This window comes from Panicum hallii, chromosome 5, assembly GCF_002211085.1.
Source record: "Panicum hallii strain FIL2 chromosome 5, PHallii_v3.1, whole genome shotgun sequence".
In the NCBI taxonomy this organism is placed as follows: domain Eukaryota; kingdom Viridiplantae; phylum Streptophyta; class Magnoliopsida; order Poales; family Poaceae; genus Panicum; species Panicum hallii.
The window spans coordinates 9,854,504-9,865,630 of NC_038046.1; the positions used below are offsets into that span (position 1 = coordinate 9,854,504).

Below are 11,127 nucleotides of genomic sequence, written 5' to 3' on the forward strand. Positions count from 1 at the left end.
CACGTCGCAGGAGAGGTGGCGCCACGTACACCCGCGGTAGGCCGCCCGCCGGCTCTAGAATGTATGCTGGGTTGGGCTGGGCTGGATCCGTACCGGCCGGCTCGCCAAAGAATTTCTTCGTCCTCCCGGCCCGTTTAACGCGGCCCAGGCGCCTCGGCGCGTCTCATCTGGCCGTCGCAAAACACGATTTCTCCCTGCTTGCGGCTTCTCCACCCAAACAAAGTTGCGCAGCCAAATCCGAAAGGGAGCGGAGCACGGGGACGACGTCATGAGCCGCGCGCTGCTCGCCCATGTCCTCCACCGCCCGCCGCTCCTCGCGTACGCGCGCGCCACGCTCTGCCCTGTGCATAACCAATTCGCTTTTTTTCTCGCCGCGGACTCTGATACTTGTGTTGTTTTTGCCGCTTGGCTTCGCAGTTCGAGGAGTGGCGCTGGCGCCCGAGGACTGCTCGCTTGTCGCATCCACCCTCTCCGTCGTCTCAATTGCAGCGCGGCCGAAGCGGCTGCCGGCCCCACCGAGGAGGCTCCTGCTTCTCCGGCGAGGAAGTATGTCCTGCGCCTCCCTGCACGTGTGGTGTTCGACGTAATGCTCTAGGATGGCTTTGCGATTGCTTTCTGTTTTCGTGGTAATTTGATTGTAGCGCGTCGTTTATGGGTGTTAAGGATGAGATGTACTCTTGGATTGTGCAATGCCAGTTTATGTTGGTGTCCTTAGAATGTAATGCCTGCATTTGGTATAGAGTTGCTGGAATCAAATTGTTGCTGCATATTGCATCTTAGTTGTTCCTGGAATCGAATTGTTGCTTTGGTTAGTCAGCTGTCCGTACAATGTGGCCACTCCAGCTCATTTCTTCATATTGATTATTATTAAATCATCATTTGGCCTTCTTACTCAATTTTCATGCTTAACTTCGTCATAAGTTCCACAGAAATATCAGTCATGTTCAACGATCCAAAATCAACTGTGAACATATTTCATGCACGAAAAAGTAAAATATAGGATTAAAGTCCTGATGTGTCACTTTAAATTTTTCTTAGGAATTTTCGGTTACTCATAGGGATGGTATCTATTTCTGTGCGGTTAGTGCTCGTAGTTATGGAATGAATTCTTATTAAGGTTATGATGTAGTCATGATAATACATTTATCCTCTTTTCTCTAAATTGAACCGCTCTCAATATGTATTCACCTGTTGCAGGAAAAGAGTAGTTTCTGGTGTACAGCCAACAGGAATGGTTCACCTTGGAAATTATCTTGGTGCTATTAAGAATTGGGTTGCGCTTCAGGTACTTCATCGTATTGTTTTGACATTACTATTCTTTTGAATTTCAATGGATATGCTTTGGTGTAACTAGTAGTGAGCTAAGAAAACTAAAAGGAATATCAAGAAACAATCCGTTCAATTGCAAGGTTTTTCCAATTATGATATTTTCTTTTCTAATTGAGGTTCAAGATCTATTTATTAGTGAACATATGTCAGTTCATCCCATCTTGTGCACTACTTGCTTGCAGGATTTATACGAGACATTCTTTTTCATCGTGGACCTGCACGCAGTAAGCTCTTTCTTATCTTATATGCATCTTACAACAGAAAAACACTAATTTTGTATAGTTTGTACAGCATGGTAAATTGGTATTTGCATAATTGTTATCAATATTAATCTAAAACAGTCCTCAGCCGAATTGAGATGCTTCCATTTAGCTTGCCTTCTTAAATATTTCTTTCACATAGGCTGCAAGATCTGTGTAATACATGAGATTCTTTCATCAAAACTTTGGTCTTAACTATGGCCCCCTTTGGCAAGGCTTCTTGAGCAGCTTCTCCATTGGCTTTGGTGAAGCCTTGCCAAATGATAAAAAACGAACCTGCTTTACCCATTAAGCCCTCCGAGTCTCCCTTTCATTTTGTACTAGATCCCATGAGCAAAAAAAGAAAAAAGAAAAAAAGAAGAAGAAAAAGTGGCTTCTCCTGGCTCCTCCCCTCCTCGCACTTTCCCATTAACTAGACCATATGAGCAAACATGAGAAGTCATCCTGCCAAACATTTTTCCAAAAGGCTTCAACTTCAGAGCTAGAACCATTTTGGCAGGAGCCAGAGCCGTGCTAAATAGGCCCTAAACGATGTTCATGTTGTGTGCTCAAACTATGTTGTGACCTAAGAGCTGTTTGATGGTGAAGTTCTATTTATTCCGTAATTGATTTTGTAACAATATTGCTCTCTGTGGTTCATTTTTCTAATTTTAGAATTTGAGCTTATGTTAATCACTTTGTTTAAAACGTTTGCAGATTACTTTACCATATGATGCACCAGAGCTATCTAAAGCAACAAGAAGCACAGCTGCAATATATCTGGCATGTGGCATTGACAGCTCCAAGGTCTGCCTTGCATACTTATACCTATGTTTTGACAATTTCGTTTGTGTATGTTTTGGTTGCTTATTGTTTTGTATGATGGTCTTGTATGTTTTCAGGCTTCTATTTTTGTACAGTCTCATGTCCGTGCTCATGTTGAGATGATGTGGCTATTGAGTTCTTCTACTCCTATTGGCTGGCTCAACAGAATGATACAGTTCAAAGAGAAGTCACGCAAGGCGGTGCGTCATTCGCTGTATGACAGCTTTCACCATCATCTTTTGGCTGAGTAGAATTATTTGTCATATCACGGAAGGGACTAGAAAACCCAACAGCTTAAATTGTGAATATAAATGTCCCTGGATTTTCAATTTCTGATCATTTATGGTCAATTAGTTTCACCTTCTCAAATAATGAATGGTATGGAATTATACATGCAGTTCAGAATGTTCTGCACCAATAAGATGCACATATATCTGAATCCAATTGACAACTGGGACAAAGTAAAAAAACATTACATAAAAATATTCTTTTTTCTTATGTAGCTAATTCGTTGTGCTTGCGGACCGATACTGTATAAACAAACATATTCTCTTATGACAGCATTTTGGGGAGTAGTCATGTTTGATGAAGATGCATCAATTCCATCGTAGGCTGTGTCTTTCGCATTTTTCTGCATTATCGAATAAGACACAGATAATTTTTTTCATTATATCCATTCCTTTTTTTTTCCTGTCTCGTGATTCTCCATTGTGAATCTCTGTTTTCCTCGAGTACTTAGTTCAGACCATGTGGTTGTTGTGCATCTTCCCTGACTTCTGAAGTTCTACTCATCATCAGACCACATTTTACTGAGGCGTTGATTTCATATTAAGTGATGAGCTGGACTCGTATTACATTCATGCAAATCGATCCAACTCTTTTATCACGGTGTTAAAGTTTTAGATTTCAGTAAAGGTTGATTGTATAATTGATGTTTTTTCAAAAAAAAACTTATCAGGGTGATGAAAATGTCGGGGTGGCACTTCTGACTTATCCTGTTCTAATGGCTTCTGACATCCTTTTGTACCAGGTAAATTTTGTTACTATCATTAAGAGCTCATATTGGTAGCGTGTCTGCAACATTTCAATCCTGTTGTGTTTATTCTGCTTCTTTCCTTTCCTGGATATCACAATGACTCTGAGTGAATGCAGTCCGACTTGGTACCTGTTGGTGAAGATCAGACACAACATTTAGAATTAACTCGTGAAATTGCTGAGCGTGTAAATAATCTCTACGGTGGAAGAAAGTGGAAGAAATTGGGAGGGTGAGACAGATTATTTCTTTTTCTCCCATATTTCGCAGTTATAGTAGTTTCTCACTTTATTATAATGTCAAGTATATTTTTGCCTGCAGGAGAGGTGGTTCTCTATTTAAGGTGTGCACAATATCATGCGCATACATGATTTTTTAGCATCCTTTAAGTTAACTATGCTATACTTAGAGTACCTCTTGCTTTGACTATTTAGGTTCCTGAAGCCCTTATTCCTCCAGCTGGGGCTCGTGTTATGTCCCTAACTGATGGTCTATCCAAGGTAATTAACAGTACTGTCAATCTAGATGTGCAGTGAGTTATTTGCAGAGCTGAACCCCATATATTTCCTGTCTTACCTGGTCAACGTGCTGTTTGTTTGTTGGTGATAGATGTCCAAATCTGCGCCTTCAGATCAGTCTCGTATCAACCTTCTTGACCCAAAAGATGTAAGGAACTAGTAATGTCTCTGTTTTTGTTCAACTTATTTCTAATCTAAAACAATATGAACTGAATTCTCTTATATTTTCTCTGTTCTTTTTTTGCAACTTTTCTCCATGCTCGGTAATATTCTGTGGTCAACATTAAGTGAAATTGTCAGATGTCCTGGATTTTTTTTAGTTTATGGCCAGCTTCCACTGTAAATTGCAGAACACATTATATTCCCAGTTTCCCACCCTCTGTGATACTATACATCTATCTTATATCATACTGGTGAGGAATATTTTCCAAAATATGAAAAGATGAACGGGCATCATGTAGCCTAAGTATAACTGTAGCGTGGAGCTAGGGCAGCAAATGTTTGGGGTCTTCTGCACAAGAGAAATGCCTGATGGGGGTCAATGAATGCTAACAGCGGTGATTCTCCACTGGATTACTAAAATTCATTGGGATCACTGACCCCAATAAACAGGCCTAGCTCGGCCTCATGTAGAAGCAGAAAAGTTGATGTTAGGTTTTAGGCTGCTTGCGTGCGCACTTAATGTATTACTCAGAAATATATGAATAGTGTAGCATATCTATTTTACCTATGACATTTTTAGCAATGGGGTTAGCTTTCATTACCTACATGTATAAAGTTATCTCAACTGACCATGGTTGCGTTCATCTGCAATTGGATTTATGCTGATAGTTGTCTGCTTTCTGACAGGTGATTGTCAATAAGATCAAGCGCTGCAAAACTGACTCGTTCCCAGGGTTTTCTCTCTAACTAATCACCTCTACTTTCTCTCTACCTAATTCCTCCATCTGTAAGAAAGCTCATGCCATTGAATTTGTATATTCCAGCTTGGAGTTTGACAACCCAGAGAGGCCGGAATGCAGAAATCTTCTCTCGATCTACCAGATTATTACTGGGAAGACTAAAGAGGTATCTAACTTTTGCATGCTCGCATACTACACATCTTACCAGCTTGAACATGAAGCAAGGTCCTGCATATGGATTCATCCGTGTCCAACATAGTGTTTCTTATTTGCCAATATATTGATCTTTCTCTTTCTTTTTCAGGAAGTTGTTAGCGAGTGCCAATATATGAACTGGGGGACATTCAAGACTACCCTTACAGATGCTTTGATTGAGCATTTGCAACCTATTCAGGTTTGAAGACCGCATGATTTACTGTCTGATAATGTGCAGCCTATTTTTGCTTACAACGCCGAGTGAACAGAATTGTTGTATTTGACATAAAAAATTGCCACCTGACTCCTGTCCTCCTGTTAACCACATTTGTTTGCAAATTTGTAGGCCCATTATGAGGAGATAATGTCTGATCCAGGCTATTTGGATAATGTTCTTTTGGAAGGAGCAGGAAAAGCTTCTGAGATTGCGGACATCACCCTCAACAATGTATACCAAGCCATGGGTTTCTTGCGCAGATAGCATAAGGATCAATTCAATTGTTCAGAACCATTTGGCAAAACTTGACATTTTTTTTTTTGGGTCTGAACCATGATTCACATTAGAGGCTACACTTGTTTTTACACTTTGGACCTGCCACTTTACGAGTTGAACCGTCCGTTTATTCGTCTGTTGATATATTCACCGCCGTTCAAATTTTACTGTGAGAAATGTCACTAGCTTTTCATGAAAATGAAACTGCTTTTGTCAGCTTATTTTCATTTCTATCTTGCGGCGGTTTTGGGTTTTGAATTTATGTACGCTTGGAATGTAACTAACGTTGTTATTGGCCCTTCGAACAAGATATATGATATCTGATATCTCACTTGTATAAAAAACTTACAACTGCACTTTTTTTGGAATATCCGCTTATGCATGCACTTCTCTTGTACTCTTTGAAACTTATGTAGAAGCGCTATTGGTTTCTTTCTTTTAAGCTTAACGGTAAGGTTGCCTGAGCAGACGAACTATTTGGTTCCTTGCTTTTTGATTGGACGGTAAGATTGCTTAAGCAGACAAACTCTACAATCTTACATCTAAGTTAATGGCCAATGGTGAGGCCTCGCGGTAGCAACAATCCAATTAGTACACTAAATCACAAATACTTTCCTCGTTACAAGATTCACCGTACCATTCATTCAGTCTAGCTGCTGCTTCCGCTTGTATAGCCAAGTTCTACCACAATGAGGTGGTTGGACCAACACTGCAGATAACTTTTCACGTCAGCCCTCCGGTTAGAACTAATGCTGCCTGATTTATGACTCTAGCGACCCTGTGAATCTCATTCTGTACAGCCTGCCAGGATTCTGATGTCTTTGTTCTCTTTGCTGTCTGGATGGCGTCATCAATACCTGGATATATTTCAGCTCCATAATCGTTGTGCAGTGAAGGCCCGTAAATCTGTGTGATTTACTTCCAGTTAGTTTGCATTAACATGATGATCCGATGACTATTTTTTTAGAAACCATTAAAGACCTTACCAGGTGTTTGTACCATGGTCTTCCAGACAACCCTTCCCGCTCTGTGAACGCCCTTTCAGTCATCATCAAACGGTCGTTGATGTCTCTGATCTTCAATGGACAGCTTCTCCATGGTGCCCAAATTTTCCATGTCTGTAGAGCCTAATAAGAAATAAAATTGGAAGTTAAACAGAGTTTAAACTATGGATCAGGCACAACATAATGCAATTAGGAGTATACATACCTTCAATTCAGAATCCACTTTCCGAACTGCCCTTCTGAATTCTTTGATAGACTTGTGCAGGGGAGATAAACTGACAGGCATTCCCAGTACTCTCTCACTTATACCCATTGCTCCATTCTGCTAACCAGGAGCAACAGTCATGTTCCTCTAAATTTGAACTTGTCATTACAAAAAGAAGATGTACATTCCTGAAACAAGTAGATCCAGTATCTGTTTGAGAGATCATTATCACAAGTTACCTCAAGCTCCGCGGCATAGTAGCTGTAGTTGAAGGGTAGGATCTCCTCATCTGACAGCCGCAGAGCAACAAGCCCCCATATGCTTGCCGCTGTGATAAAACATAAAGTTAACTTGTGATACTGCTGGTGAGACTTATGTGTGGTTCATTTTCAGCGATCAATTCACAAAGGAAATTTTCACCCCGCACTTTTACATGCACACTTCATTCTACAAAAATGACGAAGCTTTTCAATACACTGTGGAAGTAACACAGAGCTCTAACAAGTAAACAGAATATATATATTATACTAAGTAGTGAAGTTAGGCTCAGTTGGTTGAGGGTGTGGATGCACACCCAGACCACCAAGTTAGTTCCTCATTGAGGTGAATCTGGGTGCGTAGCATAATATAAAGACAGATATTTCCTCCTAGGTTGGTCCTTTTAAAAAAAATGTAATGAAGTTACAAAGAAAACTGCATGCAGAATTAATAAGCTCTGAGTACCAACAAAGTGGAAAATGGTAGGATACGTGTCAAGTTTCCCATCCTTCCAGCAGATCAGGAAGCATGTGCAGACACTATCCATAACAGATGGCATGACAGACACTATCCATAACAGATATTCAAGTGATACTATGGTTGGCGTGGGATGGGGACACCTGCGACATGCCTCTGGAACAAGGGATCTCCAAACTTCTCCATCCATATGAAGTCATCATACAAACTATGGTAGACTGCATATTCTGCAAACAGAAGGCACGAAACAAATGAAAATGGATAAAGTTCTTATTTTCCTTAAAATTCCAAAAAAAGTAATATTTATTCATGCACCGGTTATGGTTCAGAATTTTATATTTTCTCTTTAATACAAAGATACGCAGATCTCTTGCGTGTTCGAGAAAAAAAAGGTTCAGAATTTTATGACAAAAGGCAGGGTGTCCTACTAAAGTTCTTTTATTTGATTCAATCTAAAAGAACTACCCCCTCCATTTCACGATGTAAGTTCGGTCTTAGGTATGTCCAGTCCACAAACATCACGGAATAGAGGTAATAGTAACAATCAAGGAGGAATTTAAATAACAGTATAGCAGAGTAAGCAGACCAGTTCAAGGCCAGGAATTAATGAAAGCAAGTATACAACAAAAGTAGGACAAACCTGACCCAATAGACATGTCTGCTGAGGGAATACCAATGTGTTGAACAAATGAAGAATAATCAGACCCTCCACCACCTAATCTTCCAATCTTAATACATACGTGTCATTAGAACTCTTAAAAGTCATAAAAAATCTTTGGTTTGCATATAATGCAGTAAAAGCAACACATACCTAAACTTGGAACAAAGAGCAAACAAAACTATGTCTACAAGATCTATAACATTTTTCCTTTACATGCTAACTACTCAAAATACTGAAAGAACAAAGGTTGCATAGGGGTTAAAAAGCAGCAGCGATATGGTTATTTGCTTACCAAGGGAGAGGTGTTAGAAGCCATCCACAAGTCATACAGACTCTCAGTTCTGTTATCCGGATTTTGTACCTTCCTCGGATAATGAAAACAAGAATATTTAGAGCCAGGATAATTGATTGGTAAGAAAGTCACCATTTGATCTCTGATCATAGATAGCAGATATTCATACTAACTACAATTGTATTACCAAAGAAAAACAATTATATCGCAGATCAAACTGTTACATGTCAGGAGTAATAACAAAACAATTTACAGCACATGCCAAATTAAAATATACTTTTTTTGTCTCATGATAAGTTCAATCTTCTTTACTAACTGTAAATGTTTGCTATATTTCTTTCAAATTAGTATACCTGTTTACTAGCTTCTTTAAGCAATTCGTCAAGTTGAGGAGTTGCTGATGCGTAAAATCCACGACCGTACACCGCAGAATCAACATTCAGGTAAGCAACAGTCCTTGAAGTTATCATTGCTCTGTTCTCCTCGACCCATTCAGTGGATCCTATCTGCATTTTGCCCAAAGAAAATAGCATCAAGAGAACATGTGAATTGCTTCATGTTAGTGACTGAGTGAGTTGAGAGAGAGACCAATGCATACTCTTCGGCATCCCAGTTGCACAAGATGATGGTTCGTCGAGGCCTCCAGCCCTTCTTTTGCAGCTCAGACAACCGTTGAGCTAGCTACATCTAATGAAAGTTAACGATGCAAGAAATCAAGCAAATGATAATTGGAATATAAGATTGGTTAGCCAGATATGGCATACCTCAAGCAAGGCTGCTGTCCCACTGTTTGGATCAACTCCCCCAAACGTCCATGCATCACGATGATTTCCAAGGATTACATACCTGTATGTATGTTTCACAATGTTTATTTCACTGAATTTGTGCTGATTTTTTTTATTTTCAAACAATTAAATTGATGAGCAGCTAAGTAACTTGAAATATCATACATGACATGTGATCCTTTCAGAATTTAATCCAAAAAGGGTTGTGGAGACTGTTTCAGGATTGAGGTCTGAAATTCTTTAAGTCATATGACGAAATGAAAATGAAGCTCTGTTTCTACAGTTCAATTCCAATCTGTGAGGCAGTTAAATTTTAACAGGCAACGGTTGGTGGTTTGGGGACATTGATTGTACCGTTCAGGTTCTTCTTTCCCTTCAATGACCGAAATAACATTCTGAATTGTAGCCATTGTCTCATTCCCCTGAAAGGAAAGCAAGCAGGCGTCAATCATATATATCAAAAGAAGATATTCCCTGCCGTTTCCAACTCCTGTATAGACAGTATTAGACAGAGCAACTTACTACGTAGGTCAGGTTGAGCACTGCTGGCCCGGGCCCAAGCCGGTAAGCCGGCGCGGCAGCGCCTCCTTGCCAATCTTCGGGCGCCACATCGCCGCCAATTAGCCGTAGTATGGCCTCCCCGTCCATCCCCGACACCGGCAGCGCTGGTATCCCCGGCATGTCGTCGGAGGCCATCGCCTCCGCGATGCTTAAGCGCTGGCACCCTTCCGACGACGCCCACATCGGCGTCGTGGGGTCCCCGACCCCCTTGAACGTGCTACCCACCTGCACGCCGGTGGGCGGCATCCACGGCCCGTCCGGGAAGGCCTTCCCTGCCGCGTAGTCCTTGGCGTCGGTGTATATCACCGCCGCGGCCGCGCCGGCGTCGCGCGCGTTCCGGACGATGTCGCCGCGGAACACCTTGCCGTAGCGCGCGACAGCGACCTTCCCGGTGACGTTGACGCCGCGGGCGGCGAGGTAGGCGAAGTCCTCCGCGCGGCCGTAGTTGGCGTAGACGGCCTCGGCGGCGACCGAGCCGGAGGCCGCGTAGGCAAGGAAGGTGGGGACGGCCTCCGCGGAGACCGCGGCGTAGGGGTCCCCGGGGTAGGTTTCCTGCTCCAGAGCGAAGTGAATGGTGCCGCGTTCCGGCGCGGAGAGGGAGAGCGAGCGGCGCGCGGGGTAGGAGAGGAGGACGGAGTAGGGAGTGAGGCGGGTAGGGAAGGAGTGGGAGGAGAGCGCGTCGCGCACGTAGGCGGCGGTGAGGGAGTTGGCCCTGGTGCCTGCGACGTGCGGGCGCTGGGTGAGGGCGCGGAGATGAGCGGCGGCGGTGTCGTTGGATCCGAGCGAGAGGAAGAAGGACTGGTAATAGGAGGGGCCCGGCGAGAGGAAGAGGACGTGGAACGAGGCGACGAAGGCGGCCGCGACGATGAGCGGGAGCGGGTGGAGCCTCGCGGCCGCGCGGCGGGGGGCATGGGGCGGGAGGAGCGGGGCCCGCGCCGAGGGCTCGTCGGCCCCGTCCAGGGGAGGCATGGCGCCGGGAAGCCGGCTAGGCGGAGTGGCGGCGTGAGATCAGCAGCCGAGGAGCGGGCGGTGGTGTGCGGCGGATGCTGCGGTCAGTTACCAGTGAAGCGGAGGAGACGCCGAGACGGGCAGGCCGGCAGGGGGTGAAGAAGCTGGATGTGTCGCTGACAACGTGGGGGCGCGCGGGCGTTTTCCTGCTTTCGCTGTCGTTCATAGTGGTGGGGCCAGCGTGGCCGCCGTTCCGTATCGGATGTTGTCGCGTTTGTTTAAGGTGGCGTGGGCCTAACTGAGTGGATGGGGACGTGGAGATTCGGACTGGGCCTTTTTTTATTTCTTCTTTTCGAGGTGGGTAGTTGTGGTTTAGGAAGACTCATTTCTTTTCTTACTGGG

At 43.4% G+C, this 11,127-nt stretch overlaps 2 protein-coding genes across 3 annotated transcripts; one reads left to right on the forward strand and one right to left on the reverse strand.

The window, feature by feature from the left end:
* Positions 1 to 158: 158 nt before the first annotated feature.
* On the forward strand, positions 159 to 5,761 carry LOC112893649 (tryptophan--tRNA ligase, chloroplastic/mitochondrial). 2 transcript variants are annotated; one of them, XM_025961098.1, is made up of 15 exons: positions 159 to 318; positions 418 to 546; positions 1,198 to 1,285; positions 1,512 to 1,553; positions 2,286 to 2,375; positions 2,471 to 2,593; positions 3,352 to 3,423; positions 3,546 to 3,658; positions 3,748 to 3,769; positions 3,861 to 3,926; positions 4,036 to 4,092; positions 4,794 to 4,840; positions 4,931 to 5,012; positions 5,151 to 5,240; positions 5,388 to 5,761. In XM_025961098.1, exons 1-15 carry the CDS (start codon positions 269 to 271, stop codon positions 5,520 to 5,522), a joined length of 1,206 nt encoding a protein of 401 aa, XP_025816883.1. In that variant the 5' UTR covers positions 159 to 268; the 3' UTR covers positions 5,523 to 5,761. The 2 variants fall into 2 exon arrangements, with proteins under 2 accessions (XP_025816883.1, XP_025816882.1); XM_025961097.1 differs by having other exon boundaries at positions 269 to 546.
* A 262-nt stretch (positions 5,762 to 6,023) lies between these two features.
* Positions 6,024 to 10,867, reverse strand: LOC112893646 (probable glutamate carboxypeptidase LAMP1). Its single transcript, XM_025961091.1, has 12 exons — positions 9,739 to 10,867; positions 9,571 to 9,638; positions 9,196 to 9,277; positions 9,020 to 9,112; positions 8,785 to 8,937; positions 8,432 to 8,500; positions 8,119 to 8,206; positions 7,622 to 7,705; positions 6,983 to 7,071; positions 6,744 to 6,860; positions 6,521 to 6,661; positions 6,024 to 6,440 (listed from the first exon to the last, which is right to left on the reverse strand). The coding sequence occupies exons 1-12, from the start codon at positions 10,744 to 10,746 to the stop codon at positions 6,258 to 6,260; spliced, it is 2,175 nt and encodes a 724-aa protein (XP_025816876.1). The 5' UTR covers positions 10,747 to 10,867; the 3' UTR covers positions 6,024 to 6,257.
* Between the last annotated feature and the right edge of the window lie 260 nt (positions 10,868 to 11,127).

Coding starts and splice junctions, on each gene's coding strand:
- LOC112893649 (XM_025961097.1), top strand. CDS start 269: ATGAGCCGCGCGCTGCTCGCCCATGTCCTCCACCGCCCGCCGCTCCTC. Junction 1,286..1,511: donor AGAATTGGGTTGCGCTTCAG/GTACTTCATCGT, acceptor ACTTGCTTGCAG/GATTTATACGAGACATTCTT. Junction 2,594..3,351: donor AAGAGAAGTCACGCAAGGCG/GTGCGTCATTCG, acceptor AAAACTTATCAG/GGTGATGAAAATGTCGGGGT.
- LOC112893646 (XM_025961091.1), bottom strand. CDS start 10,746: ATGCCTCCCCTGGACGGGGCCGACGAGCCCTCGGCGCGGGCCCCGCTC. Junction 8,207..8,431: donor CTTCTAACACCTCTCCCTTG/GTAAGCAAATAA, acceptor GTATGTATTAAG/ATTGGAAGATTAGGTGGTGG. Junction 7,706..8,118: donor AGACATGTCTATTGGGTCAG/GTTTGTCCTACT, acceptor TTCTGTTTGCAG/AATATGCAGTCTACCATAGT.